General features: G+C 39.6%; 1 protein-coding gene across 1 annotated transcript; it reads left to right on the forward strand.

The window, feature by feature from the left end:
• The first annotated feature begins 227 nt into the window (after nucleotides 1-227).
• On the forward strand, nucleotides 228-25765 carry kif26aa (kinesin family member 26Aa). Its single transcript, XM_060866082.1, has 12 exons — nucleotides 228-313; nucleotides 3963-4155; nucleotides 9231-9431; nucleotides 11813-11906; nucleotides 13111-13373; nucleotides 13835-14018; nucleotides 15554-15713; nucleotides 16014-16176; nucleotides 16575-19554; nucleotides 20223-20416; nucleotides 23353-23503; nucleotides 24776-25765. Exons 1-12 carry the CDS (start codon nucleotides 297-299, stop codon nucleotides 24943-24945), a joined length of 4770 nt encoding a protein of 1589 aa, XP_060722065.1. The 5' UTR covers nucleotides 228-296; the 3' UTR covers nucleotides 24946-25765.

The following is a 25765-nucleotide window of genomic DNA, read 5'->3' on the forward strand; positions in this document are numbered from 1 at the left end:
AGAGCTCTTTACCTCGGAGTTGCCCAGGAATGGTGGCTCTCTGTGATCCGGAGTCGGATTTGCTTTCTGTGCCAGGAAACTTTTCCCGGTTCACTTTTGTGAGCTTTTCTGACTTCTGATTATCCTCATCATCCTCATCATCATTATCTTGGATGAAAACATTGGTTCATTCGTCTGGTTCCTCCCACCAGCAGGAAGTCATGGACCCGACGTGTGGAAATGCGGAACAGATAAACAGCGAGGGGAAAAATAAAGCTCACTAATCTGCTGGCTGTTATGAACTCTGAGAAGAGACAATGGATTGGAGAGAACTGTAAGTACACTGATCTCTGTCCCGTCATGCAACCTTCATCCTCACCCTCGTCCTCATCCTCACCCATGCTTTGAAGTGTTAATGGAAGGTTTTTTTTGAGCTGTTGCCTTTATTTTGATTATCATGTGCCAGACAGTGCAAGAGTGTTTATTTCCCTGAGGGAATCATTCAGGTTCCTCAACACCTATTCCAAGGAACCTTTACATGCTGCTTCTCCTGACTGGTCAGAAGGTGTTGATTAATCTCGTCTAACAGCAGCTCCTACTCGACTGCACGTACACATTACCCAGAGTCGAATATTTTTCATTGCCTTAATCTTTGCTTACCATCATCTTCTTTCCACCTGATTAATAACGGCTTCACACAACTTAATGAATAAAATAGCTCGTTAGCGGCTATGCTGTTGTCCTAGCTTGCTAGCTAGCCACATAGTGCTAACACGACCGAAATGTGATGTGCTTCTTTTGCATTTTTGTGACTTTGTCTGTAAAAACTCTTAAACAATTCAGCCAGAATGTATTGATTGTTTCCATGGTAACATAATGACCTTATAGTTAACCTACAGAACTGGGGTTACTTTTGGATATTGTTGTATGTTTATTAGAAACCTTTTTTTGGCTTTCCATCATCTGTCTGTTATCGTTTGATCACAGGTTAAGCCTTGAAGCTCCAAAAAGACCTGACTCATGACCTACTGCTTCACCAAGCACCCGATTAGCACTTTCTATCTAATTAAGTTAAAAAAAATATTCTTCTCGGATGCATTTTTGATAGACTTTAAGGAGAACTGTAGCTCCACATTTAGACGTCTATCTCAAGACCTCAGAGTTTTGACACACCTGGACACGAGCATTTAAAACACTTGAATACACACATTAGAGCCAAAGCAGGACCTGGAGCAGGTCAGAGAGATGAGAAATAAAGTGGGTGGAGCTAAACTCTGTAACCACTGTACCACTTTTCAGGATGTGTGGAGAAGAAACGCAGGTGTGTACACTAGCTACACACACACACACACACACACACACACACACACACACATACCGAGGTGAGTAAACTGTAATATACCTGGGGGTTTAGGATGTGGGCGGGGCTTATACTGGGAGATTATTGGTGTCACACACTAACGTTGATCCTCACTAGTAAGAAGGGGTTTGTTGTGTAAAATCTGCAGAAAACACCTTTATTAAAGTTTAGCAGATGATCGTCAACTTGCACTTTAACCCTTTTCATCATTTCAAGATCTCGGTCTCATGTGAAAGTGGGAGACAATCATCTGCTTCATGCTTCCATCATCTTGATGTTCTTGTGGCTTCTTGTTAACTTCTGTGCTGAATAACAGGCCGCACTTGATCATGTGCTGTTCTGTAAACTGCTGAATAACGAAGTGATGAAGCTGATAAACTTCAGAGAAGTAAAAGAAACAGATGATTTTAATTCATAAAGATTGACTAAAGGTGCCGTGTAACTTGAATCTGAACACAAGTAAATATTAAAACATTTTGCGTAAATATTAAAACATCATTCAGTGTTATGTCGCCAGCCGTCAGTGTGAAACGTGTAGAGATAGGGTTGCCAGATCTGTGGATTTCCCAGACTGAGATAAAAGAGCGAGGACATACAGTGAGTTCAGAAGGTGTTCAGAATTAACGCTGTTATTATTCTCCTTTCCTGAAGCTCAGGAGTTTCTCCAGTGAGTTCTGGAAGGGAAATAAAGAGATTTAACAGGTGACGTCAAATTTCAGTCGAGCAAGTCAGAGCTTAGCTTACCATGGAGGCTGAAGCTGATTTGCTCCTGAAAGACATTTCAATTCTTCATAAAAATTCTAGGAGGTTGTTTTCCAGGCTGAGAGAGAAAGCCTCAGAGGAAGCAGGAGAGGTGAGAGCGAGGCTTTGTCCCCTCGGTCTACATGCCAATAAAAACCCTCCTCCTTTCTCTCGTATTTTTTTTCTCTTCCCTTGTTCTCGTCTGATTGGTCTTCCTCCTCCTGGGCCTGCTGCGCTCCTTCACGCCTCTGATGGAAATTCAATATTCCTGCCACGGAGAATCCGAACTGGCTCATGACTGCAGGGACGTGTTTACACTCCATCCACTCCTCACACTCCACATTTCTTACACCAGTGTATAATAACACCATTCCAACAGAGTGTTTTCTTTTTTTATTCAGAACCCTGTAGAATTTGCTCTTGGGTCATTATCACACACACACACACACACACACACACACACACACTTGAATCCCCCGACTGTCTCGCTCTGCGTCCTTCACGGAGGCTGTAAGTAATTGCACAGTGATTCTGCTCTCCTGAAGATGCTGCACTACAGAAGCTGGAGTGAAAAATGAAGGACGAGCGAGAGATCAGGAGAAAAGAAGAGAGAGAGAGAGAGAGAGAGAGAGAGAGAGAGAGAGAGAGAGAGAGAGAGAATGACAGCAGGAGAAGGAAGAGTATGAGGGTGAAAAAGAGCAGCAAAGTTTTACATCAGTTTCTTCTGGAGCTTTAATAAATGCAGTCATGAATACAACAGCAGACTCGTGTTTCTCACTGGAAGTGATTAAATTCTCAGCTACGTCTCTGACTTATAAAACTCTCAATCATGCTGTGTGTTCACTGCAGCTGCTGTAAATGAGTCACTGTGTGTTTGTTATAATGCAGCTGAACACAGAGCTGAACAATGAGGAGCTGAAAACTGAACACTGAGCTGAACACTGAACTGAACACTGAACTGAACACTTAACACTGAGCTGAGCACTGAGTTCAACACTGAACTGAACACTGAACACTTAACACTGAGCTGAGCACTGAGTTCAACACTGAACTGAACACTGAACACTTAACACTGAAAACTGAACTGAACACTGAACACTGAACTGAACACTGAACTGAACACTGAAAACTGAGCTGAACACTGAGCTGAACGCTGAGTTCAACACTAAACTGAACACTGAGTTCAACACTGAACTGAACACTGAGTTCAACACTGAACACTGAGTTCAACACTGAACTGAATGCTGAACTGTACACTGAACACTGAACTGAACACTGAACTGAATACTGAACTAAACACTGAGCTGAAAACTGAACTGAACACAGAACACTGAGTTCAACACTGAACTGAACACTGAGTTCAACACTGAACACTGAACTGAACACTGAACACTGAGCTGAACACTGAACTGAACACTGAACACTGAACAGAACACTGAGTTCAACACTGAACTGAACACTGAACTGAACACTGAGCTGAACACTGAACTGAACACAAAACACTGAACTGAACACTGAGTTCAACACTGAACTGAACACTGAGTTTAACACTGAACTGAACACCGAACAGAAGAAGACAGACAGAAACACAGACAGTTGGATGGACAGACAAAGACACAGACAGAAATTTGGAGTAGTTAGAGAGAGAGCAAAAGAGAGATAGTGTGTGTGTGATGTTTATCTGCAGTTCCTCTTTAAAACTCAGCACATGTCTAGACCAAAAGCAACTAGTGTTACATGTGAGAGCGTTGAGAGCAGATGATTTGTTATTAAACACTACTCCTTATATAAAACTAGTCCAGTTGAGTGTTTACTCCTCTTGTGTTCCACAGCACTGACCTCTCTCTGACCTCCATCTGCTCCATGTTTTTATTTTCCTCAGGGCTGCTCAGAAGCTGAACCTGTCCAAACGGAAGAAGCCTCAGCCTCCTCCTCCGCCGTCGCCGCCCGACCCCGATGAACCTCTCTTCTACATGGACGGTTTCAGCTCCGCCCTGCAGCTCTCACCCCCACCTGTCCCACCATGCCTGCTCAGGGCGGGGTCAAAGGTTAAAGACTGCCCTGGGATAGGCAAGGTACAGTCACATATCTGAGGCTGCTGTGATATTTAGGGCGTAGTTGTGATGTAATGCTGCTTACGTCGACATTAGCTACGTCAGATCGTAACAATGTCTGTCTTGTTGTGAATATAAAAACAAACAAACACTTCAGTTGAAGATCAATCTGGAAGAATGTCGTCTTGGACAGTTGTCAAGTCTCCATCAAAGACGGCTGTGTGTGTTACGGCTCGGGAGTGAGCAGTGTTCCCAATTCCCAGGGGGATGGAATTCCAAATAGCCATTTGGGAATCCCAGATAGCATTCATGAATGTGAGGGACGAGAAGCCAGAGGGAGTGGGAAAAACTGGACAGGTCTGAGGTCACGTCAGGGGGCAAGTGGATAAGAAGAGCAGTGTTTATTCTGGAGAGGTCAAGAAAAATGTAACAAGGCCAGACAGTAGTAAATCAGGGTCATGAGCTCATAACATACACACACACGGGTCACTCGGTTCAGACATCCTAGAGACCAGTTTATTAAAAATTAATCAACAAACAAATAAATGTATATTAGAAAAGAATACAGATCGTAATAGATGAATATTAAAAGCAGGATTGAGTGAATTAAAAATATTCAATTTCAGCGAGAAGTTAAGATTATTGAAGTAAAGATTTAAACAAATGGAATTAATGGCAATTAAAATAAAGATAACCATTTTTAAAATTTTATATAAAGTATAAGAATTCAATAATAACTAATAATTAGGAAAAATAATAATAAATATAAAAATTAAAACATTACATTATTTATTTTAATAAAATATTAATATAATTATTATTTATAAATTATTAATAAAAATAATTAAAATAATTAGTTGAACAGTACAACAGGACACTCTGATTAAAGCATGTCGGGTTATAATGGAGAATTCTGAACTCCACAGCTTAATTAACTGTGATTCAATTAGCTTATTAATTAAATCCCTAATCAGATCAGTAAAATTTAAACTAAGATTTGTGCTGAATTACTGAACCGTTATCAAGCTCATGCTCAAATTATTATTCCTTTAATAGTGTACTGGTGTATGTGGGTGGGGCTAAAATTATATCTTATTATTGATATTAATATTATACCAAAAGCTCTTGATCTGTTAGCCAATAAATTAAAACACCTAAACTTCAATAAAACTTTTTAAAACTTCACCTAAACTAAACTAAAGTCAATTGTTTTATTAAGTGGGAGAAAAATGTTGCTGGTGAAGACATTATAGCTGCTGTAACTTTAGGTCCAGGTTCATCAGTGTTTTTTGGCATTGTAAGGAAACCGTGTAACCTTATTTATTTACTAACCGGTGACTAGCTTTAGAGACACACTTTCATTCTTGGCTCTTTTTCAGTCCAGTGTATGCCAGAGCATAGTGCTGAATCTCACAGTGACTTGATGCTGATTTTGTCTGTCACACATTTACATTCAGACTCCTAAATGAGTAAACATTATTCTAATATAGGGCTGGCAGCCGTCTACGTAAGCGTCTCAAAGCTAGCATCAGGATGTGTGAACAAGACTAGTCGAGACATCTGCTGATCTGCATTTATAGCAACATCAGCTGAACAAAATCCCACATGATCCACGCTGTGATTAAAAGCTCCAAACTCCCTGCATCATCATGGTTCATTTGCAGACTTCATCAGCCATCTTTAATCTTTTTAGATTTTTACATTTTGCATTTTTACTTTTTGCATTTACATCAATTAAGCAGCTGATGATTTATATCATAACCCAGTTTTAGAAGTGTGTGTCCCTAAAGAAAGTAGAGCAACAGAGCATTTAACCCATAAACACCAAAATATAGTGCAGGTTCACTGTGCACTAATCTCTCCAAGGAGATAGTTTCCCACAACTGTTCCACCAACGACAATGACATCACCATCTCATTCTTCACTAAGGAGACCTTCAGGGACCCCCTAAATCCTGCTATCAGGTACAACACATGTCCTCAGCTCACCTTTAAGACAAGTCTGTACAAGATCCTAAATATTACCCCTGGCTGGCAGCACAGCATGATGCAGGGAAGGTGAGGCAAGAGCATGCAAAGCAGTGGCACTACTGTAGTTAAATCCACAGTATATAGGATCATTTTTTACAGAATATCAGTGCTGTCGTGTCATCAATAATTAAGGGATGCAGTATCATGTTTACTCACAGATTAACCAGGCAAGGGGAAATCATCTATGAGACTAGCTGATGCTGTCTCCTTTATATAAAAGAGAAAGCCATCCCCTTGATGATAGTAGGTGTCACCCCCAGAGCAAGGGAAAGCCATCCCCAATTCCAGTGGAAATGTTCCATCTATATAAGCTGAAGCTTTTTACCTGACAAGGGGAAGTCTTACCCACTACCACAGGATATCCCCAAAAAAGAAAGCCAGTCCCTTGAAGTTAGGGAGTACCACAATCCAGTAAAAAGAAAAGCCATCCCCCTGTGCCATTGGAATTGTTTTTGTGGTACCAGTGGATGCAGCCTATGTGTACCAGTAGATGATGTTCCCCCAAATTTCAGATAAATCGACCCCATTTCTAGTGCATCAGTGGTTACATTTCCTCTAAATCAGTGGATTTTGTTCTACAGTTGAGGGTATGCTAAGGGTAAAGGCTACCCAGTACCACTTGATGCATTCTCCATATACTAGTGGATGCTGTTGCCTCAGTACCAGGAATTGTGTTCTCTTTATTCCAATGCATGAGTTGATTTTGTGTCTCCATGATTAGTTGGAGTGTTCCCAGTGTACCAGTTGATGTTGTCTCCTAAAACCAGTATGTGTATTTTCCTTAAACCTGTTGATGTTTTCCCCTCAAACCAGTGTATATCTTCCCAATGTACTAGTTGATGTTGTCCCTCCAATACAAGTGGATATAACAATTTTAGTTTTTTCTCTTCTAATGACAATTTCATGGCAAGTCCGCAACATTCAGGAAAAAGCTTTGGAGCTAATCTTACCAGGATCTTTCCAAGGGTTAGAACTTAAACTTACATTAAGGTATACTTTCATTCCTTTCCAGGCTTCAGTATCAGCCACTGAATCAAAGGTATGATAGATTTCTCAGAGTTGTGATTTGAGGTGTTTCAGGGTTTGGGTGCTAATGCTACAGCACAGGCCATCATGCAGAGACATTGATGTTTGGTAATTTAGCACGTATTTATAGGTGTAAGAAATGGATTCCTGTTAAAGGCACTTGGGATTAGTTTGTTGGTTCTCCTGAGACCTGCACGGTTAGGAAAGCGACCTGTTCCGCAAACCTACATTAAGAAAAGTGATTTTTGCCTTGTGTTACAGATGGACAGCTGGCATTACAAGCTGGCAGCTGCAAATTCCTAATGAGCTTTGCATCAAGGCCGAGTAAAGGAACTCCTAATGAGGTCCACTGAGTTATTACAGTGCAAATGCCCTGAGGAAAATATTATAAAATGCAGATCAGGCTGAAATATTCTGAGCTGTGGAAGTGCACTAGGTAAATGAAGTAGATGTTGAAAGCATAGTAGAACACAGGTAGTGTAATTGTACCAAATGTAAATGTGGAAAGGAGAAAAGAGTTTAACATTATTGATATTAATTTGTACCCCAGTTTGACTAACCTGTATATCAGCTGCTAAATTGGTGAGATCTAAAGCTGGAAATGCAGGGTTTGGTCCCATTTGTGGTATAAATGTGAGCCAGTTTGTCTCTTCGTGTCCAAATAATTCCAATCTTGCAGAGTAAACATTTAGAAGGCTGGATCGATTTAGGTATGGACCACTTGCAGACTGGAGACAGATTGGTTAGCTCGGTTGTGGACTCAGCACAGAAGAACCCTTGGGATGAATGGAATAACGTAATGATTTGTGAGGTTTATTATAGGTGTTATGCATAAGATGGCATCTGTGCCAGAAGCAAATGCTCCACAGGATAGCTGAGACAGAGCAGCACCAGACCTAGCATTCTGTAAAAAATTATATTTGTGAGCAATGACAACAGGAAAGTAATTTTAGCCTTTCTAAAGAATACTGGCTCAAAAATCATATTCTAAACACCCTGATGATAAAATAAAGCTCACATATTAATTCTCTTCCTCAGTGTAAATAAATACACAATATATACTGTAGTGATCCTGACATCCTCCTTCTATTCATTTCATTTCTGCCGTGCTGTAGTGTTAATGTAGTTCATCGATTCTTCCCGATCTGGATTTATCTGTATCCATGCACACTGCAGTAACAGTCCAAGACACCGTAACTGAATGTTCAGAGTTAATGTTACTGTATTCTTCTAGGATTACAGAGATCACCTTTCTCTCTCAGTGTGTGATGTGGCAGCCAGCCTCATTGGAAGAAATTGGCATGGCCTCATGGAGAAGTTCCTGTCTGTCCTCCGACTGCGTTTATGTTGGAGGAAGGAGGACGTGTGGGCTGACATCCAGACTCTCAGATTAATGTTGCACATATCACGCCTCGCTCTTTACCGCCTGTCTCCTTGTTTGATGGACAGCCAAGATACTAAACGGATGACATAGCCCAAAAATAATTTCAGGGCAGATAACTATGTGAATACAGTTAATGATTTGGATTTTGGCTGGATGCCTGATGTCTGATATATGGTTCACTTTCTGAAAATAAAAAAATCTTTCATTTTTATCTATGTTGAGTGTTTAGTGAAGCTAATGGAATTCATTGTAGCTCTGAAGCCATCTCTGGTAGAAGGACTATACAATCCAAATGGTGACAAAGAGTTTAACCAGGAAATGAGCATCGCCTTAATGACAATGTGGGACAAACGGGTTGTGTGAAGTTAAACGTGATGGACCTTTTAGATGACCCGAATAAACTAGTATGTTCTCCATGTTCCTGTATTTCTGACCAGTTAAACTAGATTTTCTGGACGTTTTCAGCATTACACACCACAGACAGAGTGTTTTTGTGTGGATTGATTTCTGGGTTGTTTAATGATGTACAGTGTGAAAAAAAAACCAAACACTTAACTTTCTCTCTCATTTAGAGGAATTAATGTAATATTTAATCAGATTTGTTTAATCTCTGTTGCAGGTTCTTATAGAATTACTTTCATTTGTGTCTCTTTTAGGTTAAAGTAATGGTGCGAATCTGTCCTGCTAAAGGCGAGCATGACACGTCTGAGTCCATGTCCTTCCTGAAAGTGGATGCTCATAAGAAGCAGTTGACCTTCTGCGAGCCTCTGACTAGTGCAGGTCAGAGACACTTTTCCTCGACCACAGCCCCAAAGACCTTCAACTTTGATGCAGTCTTCACCCAGGATGCCTCACAAGTACATTCTATTTTATTCTATTGTACATAATAAATGTTTATGAATTAATTCTGTGCAAGATAGATGATGCCATTAACATAAAGATTACATAACAAGTGCATAACGTGACATAAATGTTTGTTAACAGAAGGTTTTAGTCGTTACAACGATACACCACAATCCCAAAGTGATGTTGAATTTCCTTTGTTAATATCTGTTTATAAGGCGTTTATGAATGCTTATGACACTGTAATAACAGTTTATGATTATTTTATAATGACTATATAACTTGTTAATATTATAGAAATGAATGTCAATTGTTATGAAGTTTTAAGTAAAATCAACCCAGAGAGTGTTATAACCACTATACAGTATGTCCACATTATATATTTTCTCTCTGGCCAATAACTACATATAAGTATTGCTTATAAGAATTTATGAATGCCAATTTAAGTACTCTGACTCTATAATGATGTAAGGAGAGTATATGCATGTATGTACAGTATTGTATATGTGCATTGGTGCATAGTTAACATCAGGTTATAATTATGCTTACAAGCGTTTAACAAAAACCACTGATAATTTTATGACACTGTAATGATCTTACATTATGGACAGTTACATTATGTGACCACCATAATGTAACATAAAGCTGCTTTTCTAACTTAACTCAGCATGGAAAGTGTTATAACCTCCTTATCTCGACAACAATTGGTCACTTAACTATGCTGCATGACAATTGACTTTTGTTGAGTTTAGGCATATGTCAGTTGGTTGAAAGTAGGTGACATGTAGCCCTATGAACATTGCCCTTAAGTGTTGTTTACATTTGAACAGTTTTGTTAGGGAGATATTGTTTGTGTGCTTAACATGTGAAGTGTTATAACAACCTAATGTGCGGAAAAATTGATTTCATGTCATTTGACTCATGTAAGCAACATAGCCTTGGAATAAGCTTGATGGAATAAGCCTAAATATATATGCTGGTTTAAGTCAGTTGTCATAAAGTGCTTATGTAGGTCTCTTGTGTGCTTATGAACACCACAGTGTCAGTTTGGAAAGTTTTATGTCACCTTTTATGTCAACAAAAATATGTCACTTGACTTAGTATTTGTCCTAGCTGTTGGAATAAGCCTTTAAAATGTTTATGTACATTTAAGTAACTTGTCACAAAAACATATGCAGGTGTCGTGTAGTCTTATGACACCACTCGTGTGCAAAGTCAATTTAAAAATTTTACTTATAAGGCTTTTTGCGTCCATATGTCAGTGCACAAAGTTATGCACATTTTTGTCGGCCCTTAGAAGACTTTAATGGATGAATGAATGCCAGTTCCATGATGCCGTTCATTTTATTATCTCTGAAATGCATCATAATGCTAAATAGCTAATGACCTAATGTCAACAAGCCTTGGATAGTAACCCAGGAGTCTTTAGTACAGCTTGTTCCTATTGGAATAAACCTCAGCTTTCTGTCAAATACGGATTATGCATGTGTCATGCAGCCTTATGAACACTACCTCAAGGACAATATGACAGTGACTTCCCGTCTCAGTCTCATCAGTCCTGACCCCAGTTCCATGTTGTTCAGAAGAAACAAAGCTTTGATGAATCCAACATCAGAGGCAGTACAACGCTTTTCTCAAACTGACTCCAATGTGAACCAAATATGAACCAATGTCATATTTCTTGCCTTTTTATGTTAGCCTGAAGGTCAAGGTGAGAATGGCACTGTGCTGTATGAGGTCCAGTGAGATCAGTAGCAAAAGCCCAGAGCCTTAGCAACATGTGATGCAACACATGAAATGGCTTTTTTAAAAAATATCCATTCATTCATCCGTACGGGGGGCATGGTGGCTTAGTGGTTGGCACATTTGCCTCACACCTCCAGGGCTGGGGGTTTGATTCCCGCCTCTGCCTTGTGGGTGTTTAGTTTGCATGTTCTCCCCGTGCCTCGGGGGTTTTCTCCGGGTACTCCGGTTTCCTCCCCTGGTCCAAAGACATGCATGGTAGGTTGATTGGCATCTCTGGAAAATTGTCCGTTGTGTGTGAGTGCGTGAGTGAATGAGAGTGTGTGTGTGCCCTGCGATGGGTTGGCACTCCGTCCAGGGTGTATCCTGCCTTGATGCCCGATGAAGCCTGAGATCATGAGATCAGGCTCCCCGTGACCCGAGGTAGTTCGGATAAGCGGTAGAAAATGAATGAATGAATGAATGAATCATTCATCCGTCCGTCCGTCCATCCTTTGTGTAATGCTTCAAATGAATGGTCCCTGTGGCACTGCGTCTTTTGCCGTATCTTTTCAGGGGAAAGTAGACACTTGTGCTCAGATACAGTAGATGCTACAGATAATGACACCAGATAATCCCATACACTCATTTAGATATTTGTGAATATTCACAGGTGGAGGTGTGTTCTGGAACGGTGGCAGAGGTCATTCAGTCTGTCATCAATGGCGCAGATGGCTGCATCTTCTGTTTTGGACACGCCCACATTGGTCAGCACTCTTTTTGTAATTGTAGTAATAATGTAAAAAAAGGAATTTCCTTCGTTGAAAAACTTCCACATGATGATCACACTTCTGTTTTATATCCTGGGAAAATTATTTCAAAGCCATATAATAATCTGTAATGTGTTGTACACTGATGCTGAATTCTGGATTCTGATTGGTCAGAAGGTGTTGATTCATAAATCCCATGCTTAGATTCATTTATTGTTTTCGTTTCTATAGTAACAGCTCATCCACAGGGTCTCCACATAATTAGATCGAATAGAAAACATGTTCCCATGAGCTGATGTTTGGGTAATGTTTATGGAAGGAGTCTCCAGTGTCAGCTTCAGTGTAAAAGACTCCAATAAGTAGGAGTTTGCGCTTCTTTGGTTTGTTAGCTTTAAAAGAGAAAACAGAGAGTGTTTTGATGAAATGGCTGTTTATAACCATTTATAACTATAAAATAATTGTATTATGTGTCATTACATGACTTCAGGGTGTAACAGCAGCTCTGCTCATGATTTCTTTCCGTATAACAGCATGACGCCTAGTGTTTTAGTTATACAGCTAGAAACTCTTTAGAGAGTCAAAGAGACACGTTTGCTCGATCTCAGAACTGAGAGCTTTATAGAATCACATATAAAGACACCACATGTGACATCATGTGGAACGATGGATGTGATTAATTATAGCCTTAATGAGTCCCGATGTCTTTGTTGGTCTCAGGGTTTTGTGCCTCACTGCAGGCTCTTTTTTGTTTTTTTCCCCCACACTGTGTGAAAGTGTGTGCCTCCTGTTGTGTTACACCAGACCCCCACTGTGAGCCTCTTCTTGTGACAGCGGGATATTTTATATCTTATTAATTATCACAAATCTGATTATATCCGTTGTATTGCAGCTCCAGTTTTATTATTACGGATAAATTTATAATGAATAATGTGATTGCATTCTAGCATATGCTGCTGATTTTACCTCTAATATGATACAACGTGATCTAAATTGGTTTTGGTTTTCATTCATTATTAATGCAACCTCAACTTTATTGATATTTTAAAATATTTCCAACTGAACATGAATAATTTAAACACACCTTCCTCCATTTATGTTTTGTTTTAAATTTCTGTCTTTTTCTTTCTTTATAAATTCCCATGTGGTCTCAGAATTCTCTCTGAATGTGGACCGATGTTGTTTTCTCACCTGTTCCTCACAGGTAAAACCTACACCATGATTGGTAACAATGCTTCCACTCAGAGCCTGGGCGTTGCCCCGTGTGCCATCTCCTGGCTCTTCAAGTTGATCGAGGAGAGGAAGGAGAAAGCTGGTGCTCGGTTCTCTGTGCTCGTCTCGGCCGTGGAGATCAGCGGAAGGGACGAGGTGTTGACGGATCTTCTAGCTGATGTCTCTACAGGGACGCTTCAGGATGTCCAGGGTGCAGCAGTCTACCTGAAAGAGGACCCTGTCTCCGGTTCACAGGTACAGGGCTGGTTTTGTCTGCACTAGAGATGTTGTTTCTAATTATTATATGTGAGAAATGGCAGAAAAATACACTTTTACTTAAAAAAAAGGAAAATAAAATCCAGCTTGTCTTAATGCACTGATAAAAAAATAAATAAATAAAATAAAGGTAAATAAATAAATAAATATAATCATTCATGTTCCTATGAGTCATTCTTCCCCTCAATTATTAGTCTAATAAACTTTATGTTTTTGTATTTTATATTTAAATTTTATATTTTTGTTTTATGTTATCAGATGATGTTTATATTACTGAAGAGAGGTTTTACAGGTTCATTTACATTTCCTCCTGAATGGAAGCTTATCTCAGCTCATCTCTTCATACTAAACCTTCAGCTTTTAGGATTCAAGCTCCAGCTTCACCACAGACTTCCCTGGTTTTCCTCATCATGCTCACAGATCTTTTCTTTTTTTCCCAGCTCCAGAATCAGAGTGAACTGAGAGCGTCTAGCGCAGAGCGAGCCGCCTTCTATCTGGACTCGGCTTTAGCAGCACGGAGCACCAGCAAAGATAAAAACTCTGAAGAACAGCAGTGCAACTCTCACATGCTCTTCACCCTCCACATCACCCAGTACCACCTGGAGAAGAGCACCAAAGGAGGAAGTACGGCCTCATGCGCTATTTGTGTCATTTGTCTAAGGGGAGGTGTTCACACTAGGCATTTTCTCTCAAACGCCTCTCAAATATTTCTCTAGTGACCACTTCTGAGTAGATTTTGACACTAACAGAGTTGGCAGATCTATCATTGGGGTGTAAAAACTCTCAGAAATGTTTCTTTCAGCCAAAAAAAGTTGACACATTTGACTCATTTTGGCTGAGATTTCTTGTGTCACCTTTTTTATTATTCACACGTCAACTCAAATTCTCTGATTACTCCGAGAGAAAACAAACAGAAAAATCCAGAGGATACAAAAGATTACAAATGTGAGATTAGAGGAAGGAGGCGGAGCTTCCATACACACCTATGCAACTGTCAATCATTCGAGATTCATATAGTGGTTGGCTTGTTTTTGTTATTTTATTTATTTATTTATTTTGCAATTTTTTGGTCATGCTAGCATACATCAGTGTAGTGATGTTCAAATGCAGAGCTCCTTTTAAATGCTTATATATAAGCTTGGCAGGTCTGGGTTTGTAGATGAGAATGTGAAGGGAGATTATAATAACAGAATGTCAAGCCTGAGCATTAGTAATTACAAGAAAAGACCATTTTTCCTCCATTTGCATATAATTTGCTGAATCCTGTCCTGCTCTTAATGACTAAATGACAGCATCCCTAATAGTGCCAGCTCATTTCTTATGTCCAGACACGGCCTGGATACCAAATCACCATTTATCTGATCCTTCCAATTTCACTCTTGTCTTGACTACAGGCCACGTACTTCAACCACAGCCAGAATAAATTTCAATACATAATAAGCATCAGTCTCGTCCTGCAGAATGTTTATAGGGCTGAAAAGTGAAAAGCTAGTTTGCATTCTCAGCTCAGAGACTTAAATCCTGCTGACGTGAAGTTAACGGCCTCCTTCTCTTTCTGGAATAAAAGCCTCATCTATCTACTGTAAGGATCCTGGGCCGCTTTACTTTAGTGACCTACATTTACAGTAAATGCACCATAGTTAAATAAATAGCAGTTTGAAATGTGCTTTTGGAATCGTTACTTTATCTGATTGCTTGACTCTAGATTTCCAGTGCAGTATAGTACACCTTTGGAAATTAACTGCCACATTTTGTCATTATTTCAATTGCCAACTCATTGGAACCGCAAGTACCAAGTACCGCAAATTTCCTTTGTCAGTGTACCAAGAGAATCAATCTCTTGGGTGAGTGGAAACAGCTACATAGATTGCTTATCCTGTGCAAATAAATCACATACAGAAGTCCTTTTACTTACCAGTTACACTGTATACTGTCTAGGAAACTTATCAAATTTGTATAGTACTTTGGTCATATTACAAGCTCTATTGTGTATTAATAATCTAAATATAGCTACATATTAAAGCTAGGTTATATAAAGATTACACGTTGTGGTTGGCATGAGCTTCTGTTGTATTGAATGAGCCTACTTGTGAAGGATCCCTGCAGCAAAGTGGGAAAAATATAGCTTTTGTAAACTTCTATCCTCTTTCTGGTTGTAGTGTCTGGAGGTCGGAGTCGTCTACATCTTCTGGACCTGGGCAGTTGTGAATCTGATGTCACTCGAACAAGGGATGGAGGTGGGGGCCAGTGTCTCTCATTGGCTGCCTTGGGGAATGTCATCCTGGCTTTAGCCAATGGTGCCAAGCATGTTCCTTATAGGTATATCCATGTAAAGCATGTCAAATATCCACTTCATTGCAAAGCTAATCAGGTATAAGAGATTATTCTAATAAGCGTAGAGTGATAAGGTATATCTCTGAGCACTAAGAACCAAAAGGAAAGATTTCTAAGCGAGAGTTGTGGAATCATAAATTCTGAATACGTATTATCTTTAGTGTCACATCTCCAACCAACATGGACACTGCAAAAAGATCAGATTTCTATGATCTTAGGGGAAAAAGTGCACGGATTTCTTGCTTTATTTTTGTCTAACGAAGGGATTTTTGATGAATTATTCAGGGACAGCAAGCTCACCATGCTACTGAGGGAATCGTTGGGCAACATCAACTGCAGAACCACCATGATCGCCCACATCTCAGATTCACCGGCTAGTTATACTGATTCACTCTCTACTGTGCAGCTAGCCTCTCGTATTCATCGAATGAGGAAGAAAAAATCCAAGGCAAGATCTCTTATTTAGCTCATATTCATGATTGCTTATTTTGTCTGTTTTGCTGTTATATGCATATATTTTATATGTAGGTATATTTACTTTTGCATTATAGATTTATAGAAAAGTATTCAAATTGTGCATATCAGCACATGCCATATGCTATAAAAGCAGCAAACTAAAGGTGGACTGATTGATTCCTCTGAGAGCATCAGTCAATGGTGTAGCCTGGACAGGAAATTAATTCAGGTGTTCAGTTTACAGAGGCATATTGACTGTTAGTTATATCGGTAGATCTTGCCAACTATTGACAACAGACATTGTCTTGACACTAATACTTGCTTTGAATGTGGTGTGTATTTTTGGCTTTATTGACAAGTATCAACAGAAAACTTTTTTCATTTTTTCAGTATGCCTCCAGTTCATCAGGAGGGGAAAGCTCTTGTGAGGAAGGGCAAACCCGACGACCACCTCACTTAAGACCATTTCACCCCAAAACAGTGGCTCTAGACCCGGACCATCCTCCACTTCTGTCTAGTGACCCAGACTACTCCTCCAGCAGTGAGCACTCATGTGATACAGTTATATATGTAGGTCCTGGAGGAACCCATATTTCTGACCATGAACTCAGCGACAATGAGGGCCCTCCAGCCTTTGTTCCCATTATTCCTTCCCTAAATAAAAAGCGTTCAAAAGACACTCCCAAATCAGATGGGGATCATCTAAAATGCAACACATTTGCAGAGTTACAAGAACGGCTTGAGTGTATTGATGGAAGTGAGAGCACAGCTACATTTATTGGTGAAGGAAAAGGACATCAGGCAGTCCTTAAGACTCAAGTTGGAGCTGGAAAAGCTCCAGATGGGGTTCTTGCATGTAAGACAATTAAACCTACCCTCCAAAAGCCTTTTTACATAGAACATCCCAAACTCCTCTCAGATGGAGCTGGATCTGGAAAACCTGAACCAGTTGTACGAGAGAAGGTCTTCCTAGACAAAGGATCCTCATTAGAAAAGACCTCAACTTTGAACAGTGATAGTACTTTAGCCACAAGGACACCTCCAGTGGGGATGTGCCAACCAGCTCTCAGGCAGGGATTACCTTATAATCTAAGTAGGAGCCCATTGGAAGTGACCCACCTTCGAGCAGCTTTTCAGAGCAGATGTCTTGAAAGAGATGTTTTAAGGACTACTGTCACTCTACAGCAACCAGTTGAGATTAATGGGGAAGATGAACTAGTGTTTACTGTGGTCGAAGAGCTGCCCACTAGTTTAATTCCAGACAATGGCCGACCCTCCAGCATAATCAGCTTCAACAGTGACTGCTCCCTGCAGTCTATATCCTCTGGATCACGTCCAGTAAGTATAATCAGCAGCATCAATGATGAATTTGATGCATATGTATCACAAGTAGACAGTGCACAGAAAAGCCATGTAAAGTCAAAAGAAGAAGTGACATCTGACCACAGCACAGCACTATCTTCCAAAGGCACATATTTCAGAAAAATGGTAAATACAGATGACACATACTTGCCCAGAGGTATTTCATCAAAAGGTGTGGCCATACGTGATAATATTTCAACAGCAAATATACCTGGTGCTTTATATATGGAGTCTTCCTCCCAGCAAGGCACAATCAGTTCCTTCAGTAACAGTGCTATATGTTTTTCAGAGTTAGGCTACCAATCAGGGAAGTGCCCACCAAATTTTGAAACAAGTAAAACATATTCCAGAGGTCAAAAGTCAGTTAAATCATGTAGCACTAGTTCCTCACAGTCAGTACAGATACCTAGTATGAACCAGTCTACTCTCCCAAGAAAAAACAAATCTACCTCATCTGTTGAGCCAAACAGCACCTTTAACCAAGAGTTACAGAGGCAAGGAAGCAGGACAGATGAGCACTGGATTCCAACTACTACGCAGGTAGATTCAAGAAGTACTGAACTCATCTCTGCAGGCAAGCCACCCAAAAGTGGTTTAAGTGGAATCCCATCCAGGAAGACCACAGGTTGCAGCAGTAGCAGTGCACCACGCTCTTCAAAAATACCCCCATCATCCTCCTCCCAAAGGGTGGTGGATGGTTGTGAAAAATCCAGTGTTAAAAAAGGAGAGAGCTTGAGTAGAATGCCTCAGCTCAGAAGAGGAGCCACAACACTTGGCATGATCACAGTGCCTCACAGCTCCTCAGAGACCAAGTGGGGCAATGAAGCCATGCAAGCAAGTACAACGTTGAAATTCTCATCCTTAGGGAAGCGGTCAAATGGGCAGAAGAGCAGCTTACTTCCAAAGTCTGGAAGCATGTCACCGCCTGCCCCACCTATCAGAAAATCTAGCCTGGACCAGAAGACACATGTTTTGGTGTCTCCTAGTGCCTTAAGGTCAGTGAGCAATGATGCAACCAGATCCTCATCATGCAAATCGGCAGTCTCTGAGGAGGATTTTGATGTTCGGCTTAGAGGGGAATCTTTTACCTTTAAATCATTTAGCTTAAAGACAGGATCTAGTCTTCATACTCGAGGTGTAAAAGGAGACAATAGAAAATACTTTGGGAGTCTTCTCTCCCTTGAAAGGTGTGACAGCTTGACATCAATTGGATCTAAACATGGAATGATGAGAGAGAGCACTAGTGTTAACTTAGGTGGTAATGCCAAGTCTAATAGGACAGTGCCAAGACTTGGGGTTACCAGTTCCACATCTGCACCCCTATCTCCACCATTGACCAGTACCCCTGGAGTCAGCAAACTAGGGCAGATCAAAGGTAATATAAGTCCTAGAGTCATGATTGGCAGTGGAAACAAAACAAAGTCCTTGTTTAACAATGGTTCCAAACCTTTGAGTACCACGAAATCATTTTCCACCTCAAGTGTACGAACTGCTAACCTACCTCCAAGTGGAAAAACATCAGCTCGTTCAGTTATGGGTGCAAGTGCAAAAGCAGGCAAAGGTACCCTTATGGGCACAAAGCAAGCCATCCGAGCTGCTAATAGTCGTGTCAGTGAGCTGGCATCAAGCAGCCCCAAGAAACACATCAAGGGTGCTGATGATCAAGCAAGTGCATCTGGTGATGTTGGACCAACTCCAAAAAGTGACCTTTTACTGCCTTGTTCATTGCCCTCACCGTACAGCAAGATCACTGCCCCCCGACGACCACAGCGCTACAGCAGTGGTCATGGTAGTGACAACAGCAGTGTTCTTAGCGGGGAGCTACCCCCAGCCATGGGTCGCACTGCTCTCTTCTACCACAGTGGAGGCAGCAGTGGCTATGAAAGCATGATCCGGGATAGTGAAACCACAGGTAGTGCATCTTCCGCCCATGACTCCATGAGCGAGAGCGGAGTGTCTACCACCAGCCGAACCAAGGTGTCAAAGTCTCCGAAAAAGAGAGCCAATGGTAGGTTTCGCTTCCAAGTCACCCCGGAATTAATGCCTTTTTCTCTGAACTTTCCTAAGAAATGATATCTGTTGTAGGTACCAGGAAATTTCAGCCATTGTTTGAAAAACTTACTTGAATGGTTGAGAGTAGGAGCCTGACACTTTTTGTTCCCAAGGACATATCTATTTCTCATGTCTAGATTGCTTCAGCTAAAAATGTTTCACTAATATTCCTGTTGATGTACCACTTTTTCAGACCTTTCTGTCTAGAGTTGCTCAATGAAAATGTAATATAATGTTCTACTGCATGCATTCTTTGCCACTATGTTCACTAGAGGTACTGACATTCTATTCTTTTATGAATGTCTGAAAGTCAAAAATATTTATCTGCAAGACTCGAAAGCACATTGTGGTTTACACATGGACTTTTTTATGCTTTGTATTCTTATAAGAAACATTTGTAATATTAAAGGCTGTATCTTTAAATAGTTTGCACAAAGAGACAATCATACCATCTTGCTCTTAATGCATATATATCAACCCCACTCTGGACTATTATGAGCTTTCATCTACCTTTTAAATTCAAGACACATACATATATAAAAAGCATGCCTATAAACTCCTTGGATATTCCTGGTGTGCACCTACGGCCCAGATGTAGAGCATTACCCTGTCTGACCTCTCCAGGCCTGCAGCGGCGGCGGCTGATCCCTGCTCCACTGCCGGATACTTCCTCCCCTGGCAGGAAGGCTGGAGCTGCAGGCCAGTGGGTTGACCTGCCTCCACTGGGGGGCTCCATGAAGGATGCCTTTGAGATTAAAGTGTATGAGATAGACGATTTGGAGCGACTGCAGAGGTGCAAGGAAGGGATGGTGACTGAGGTGAGAGCATTCATTATGCATGCTTGATTTTAAATGATTGCAATGGGCATGGTTGCTAAGAGCTGAGTGGAAATTTGAGAGCATGGGTTTAACCGTTGTGCTAAAGGGTAAAATATTGTGCTAAAGGGTAAAAGCTATTTCATATATATTCAGTTTGATACTTTAATTACAAAAATATTTTACATTTATTGCATAGTTTTGCTAAGTAATATACTTTTTCATAGAATACCTTAATGGTTTTATGTTTTTTTATTAAGCATTATTTAATCCATTATGTTAATTGATTCATGTCAGTATTAAAAGCTTATGGAATGCAATATATATATTTTTAACCATAACCATGAAAATCTGGCAACAATAAAAATTTTCTTTGGTAAAGAATATCACTTCAATTAAAAATATTAAGGTCAAGCTCTATTTCTCACTAATGTATAACTAGATAGCTAACTAGCTAACTAACTAACTAACTAACTAACTAACTAACTAACTGTTAGAGCTGATGTTATAGAAAAGAAGAACCTTGTTGAAACTGATTCAATTAATTGACAGAAATGCAGAGAAGCAAAATCTTTTTTTCAGAGGATTTAAGAAGCCAATCAAGAAAGTGGATTAGGGTGGTCATGAAGCATGGCATTGCTAGAATAAAAGCTTTTCCTCTTCCAGCACAGTCCTGGTGTGATGCCTTACAGGGGATGAGCTAGCTCATCATTCCTTATTGAGCATGATGTTAATTAAAAGCTGTAAGCACCTGCGGTGGTCCCTCAATGCTCCTCTCTCTGTGATCATTGGCACTACGGCAGGAATTTGCATCTGTAGAGGTGATCTCAGGAACAATTAGCAACGTCTCATCGGCGTATGACAGATACATTTAGCTTGTGATGAACGAGCCGTGTTCTCTGAATCTGCAGTCCGTCTGATGGCTTTGTTCAGCCGGCGCTGTGCTGCACGTCCACGGATCATTAACCCTTCCTGCTGGTGTGACCCACATCACCAGCGTAAGGTGGAATGATTTATTTTCAAATAAGCAGCAGTTCATCTTTAAAGAGCTCAGTTGTACAGGGTAAGAGGTATATTTCTCTAATAGTCGAGGGGGAAAAGCTATTTTATGATCGAGAGACTTTTCTCATTTAACTTATTTGATCGTCTGAGACACTATGATAGATTTATTATCTGTGTGTCATTTATATTTGCATTAGCATACGCAAACATCCACCCTCCCGTCCCCTGTCGGCCTTTTCATAATGTTCAGCGCTCAAAAAGGATGTGAATTAAAATGCAATATTTTATACCGCAGCACTGTTGATTAAAATGCTGGAATCTGATTGGTCAGGTGGTGTTGGTTTATTTTCTCGTCCAGCGGCTCTAACAGTAGTGTATGTTGATAGTATTAAATTGCTCACTCTGATACCTTAATATAATAACAGCTCTTTTACAGTTTTTTTTTCTAAGCAGATGTTTATTACATACTACGTACTGTATAACATTTTATGGAAGGAGTCTCCAGTGTCAGAGGTACAGAGGAGTTTGCGGTTTCTTTGTGGTTTCTCCATAACACAACAGGCTGAATGGTTTTTTGTCATCATTTACGTTTGTGTTTACATTTCCGGCATTTGGCAGACGGCGTTATCCAGAGCGACATTCAAAAGTGTTATGAAGTCTCTATTGATGTATATGAATACATCAATGCTGGTTTGCTAGGTCACAGACTCAGGATACCAATAATCTAAATCTCTGTTTGGAGGAAATATAAAACGCAGATAAACACTTAAAACAGATTAACTTGTCTTTGCTTAAATTCCAGAGACAGGAAAAAGCGGCTGGTGAGGGAACGACGGGTGACTGCTACTATAACATAAGTGAGAACAGGACATTCCACAGCATTAAAGGTAGCTATAAATGGATAAAAATCAATTCATATAGAGATCATATTTCCAATATAATGCAATCATTGACAAATTACTGTAGTATAAAAGGATTAAAACTTTAGGTTTAAGAGGAAACCTTCATTCACACAGTGGTTTATTCCTTGAAAACATCTCAGAGCTCCTTTAACTGTGGAGGTTCTGACTCAGTGCTGACTCACTGCTGACTCACTGCTGACTCAGTGCTGACTCAATGCTGACTCACTGCTGACTCAGTGCTGACTCAGTGGTTTAGACATCTGACTGCTGATCAGACATTTGTGGGTTCAGGTCCCAGTAGTGCCATGCTGCCACTGCTGGGTCCTCGAGCAAGGTCCTTAACCCTTGACTGTTCAGATGTAGAAATGACAGCGATGTTGCTCTGGATAAGTTCGTCTGCCACAGGCTGAAAATGTAAAAACTGTAAATTATGGACTGAATTATAAATATTATACTAATCTTTCAAATTATTTTTTTTAACTACAGACTGTTCTGCTCCTGAACTTTATGAAAAAAACAAATTAGGCCTGAGTTGACTTTGGTGCTTGGACCCCTAAATATAACTTGGATGAAGAGGGTTTTCACCATTACAACTAAATGAATAAACAAAAAACAAACAAACAAACAAACAAATAAATAATATTCTGGAATTAGAGTAGTATCTAGTAATTCCTGTCTGAATTTATTTATTAATTTATATTTAGTTATTTATCTTGTTACTACTAAACAAATAAATAAACAAACAAATAAACAATACTAGTATTTGAGTATTATCTAGTAATTCCAGTTTAAATTACTTCATTAATTTTTATTTATTCTTCTTCATCCTGAACAAACCTTTTTTTCCCTCAGGAGATTTAGACCTGTGCTTTTTTTAGCGGGTCTGTAATTAATCTCACCAGCAGAGCAGCACCACACAGATTACTCCAGACTCGACTGATCCTAATCTGTTAGCATGCTGTGATGTAGGAGGGTTTGAGCGATTCAGTCGTTTGGTTCTGCAGTCAGATAAACAGGTTGCGTTCCTGGTCACAGGGCTTGCAATACTTCAGCGCTCGCCTCAGGATGTTGGAGAAGAGACAGCAGGAGATCCGGGAGCTCAGAGCCAAGCACGAGAGGCTGAGGAGGGACCTGGAGGACGCCAAGACCCGGCTCATGCTCCACCCCGACAAGTGGACGGGAGAGTGTGAGTAACTCTGATTTATTGTATTATGAGTAAAGCAAATAAAAAAAGTACACCCTAGTGTGAATCCAACAAGATATTTCATCTTGTTTGAAATAGTGACATGGTTTTTTACAGAATTTACTTCAGAATATTACATGCTGAGCATCACATGCTGAAATCAAGAGAATTCCTTCTTATTTTAATCAGACGAGGACTAAAACCTGCCGTTTATCGATAGCTCGTGTCAGCACCAGATTGTAGTTCAAAACACAAATTACTCACTATTTAATATTCGATATTGTATTTAATTTTGTTTCGTTCTGATGTAGCAGACACTTTTATTTATTATTCAATTTTTGAAATGAAAGTCAGCCTTATATAAAAATCCAATCTCAAGCTAAAACATTTAATAAAGAGAGGTGAATATGTCAGATCGCATTTGTCGACACGGTTCGATGATTTCGAATCCGATCAAATTTTAACCCTTTAATCCATCAGATGTTTAAAATCTCTAACTCTAATATACTCGATAAAATAATTCTCTTTAATGAAAAAAAAACTGGAGAAGAATCAGAGAGTTTAATGATCTGTCTACAATCTTCTTAAATCCTGTTAACACACCACAAAGTTTGGCTGCTTATGATGTCACAACACACGGTTGAATCGTAGCTCCACCCCCAAATTAATTTTCAATGCAGTTTCATTTTGCTGTATGTACAAATTATTATTTTTATTCTTCATTCATTCATTCATTTTCTACCGCTTATCCGAACTACCTCGGGTCACGGGGAGCCTGTGCCTATCTCAGGCGTCATCGGGCATCAAGGCAGGATACACCCTGGACGGAGTTATTTTTATTCTTAATTTTTTTAATAATTATTATTATTACAAAAATATTGTATAAAATTTTCCTCTTTAGGTTTATTTCAAAGAGTAATTTAAAAACTTCAAAACAAAGGTGCTTCAAATGATCTTTAGAGTGGAATGATCTATGAAGAACCTTTAACATCCATGTTATGGAACCTTTCAATTGCACTAAAGGTGCTTTGTAGTGGAAATAAATGTTCTTAGCACAATAAAAGGGTTCTTTAAACTATTCCATTTACTGAAAGGTTCTTTAAGGAACCAAAAAGTGGTTCTTTATGTGAAATTCTCTTTTTCAGTTCTTTCTGCCACTTTAAATATAAATGAGATCTGAAGTAACCACGGTAACAGTCCAGGATGTGGATGTCTGAAGCACCTTGACTTTTATTTCACCGTATTTTGTGTTATTTTCTTCTTTCGTCTCCTCAGTTGACGTGGATCCGGATCTGGATCCGGAGTCGCAGGACTACCTGGAGGCTCTAGTTCAGGTGACGGGAGATCTGGAGTTCTGCGTAAACCTGTGCAAGTCTCGCGTCATGATGGAGACCTGCTTCGATATTCTGGCCCCGACATCCCCAGTGCAGGAGCTGGAGGTGTGATGAAGACATGAACATTGGCAGATATTAAGCCGAGAGATTTATTTACCATATCAGGAAGTGCCTTGATTTAAAAATAAAAATAAATGAATAAGTAATCGTTTCTGGTGCTAGTGCCGAGATCACGACTGTACCTAAGCAAGCCTGTTAGCAGATTTTTTTTATTTTTTTTGGACGATAATAATTCTTTTACATTGTAAAGTACTTTGTGGAGAAACAAAACATACATAATGAACATGAAAAAAGGGAGAAAAAAGCAATAAGGTAATTTATTGCTTTTTATTTATTTATTTGTTTATTTTATGTGTTTATGTCAAACCCTGCCAAAGTTTTTATTATTTATTATTCCATCTAAACCCTGTGAGTGTTTACATCCAGTATATTTATCCTGATTAACCGGATTAATTAAACCCAAATTTCCAATTGGCAATAAAGAAAGATGTTTAAGCAGCCTCGTGTGTGATACTTGACATCTTTTAATGAACAAATTCATCAACTTATCAAACACTGATTCTTTTTTTTGCTACTGAAGCAGAACCGGTCTCGAAAAAACTCATTTTTCTGAGATATTGCTCAATGAGCCAAAATACAAAAATATTCGATTAACAAAAGCTAAGGTCGACTCAGTCTGGTGACCATCTTTTACGATCTGTATACCAATGGCAAAAGAATTCCCATGGGAAATGTTTCGATTAAAAAAAACAAACAAAAAAAAAAAAAATAGTGCACACAAAAAAAGGGAAAAAAATGTATTCAAACTTAACTCAGGCTTTTAAACCTGAGTACATGTGTTATTTTTATTTATCTCTATTTAATGCTTAAT

The sequence above is a fragment of the Tachysurus vachellii genome, chromosome 3 (genome assembly GCF_030014155.1).
Source record: "Tachysurus vachellii isolate PV-2020 chromosome 3, HZAU_Pvac_v1, whole genome shotgun sequence".
Taxonomy (NCBI): domain Eukaryota; kingdom Metazoa; phylum Chordata; class Actinopteri; order Siluriformes; family Bagridae; genus Tachysurus; species Tachysurus vachellii.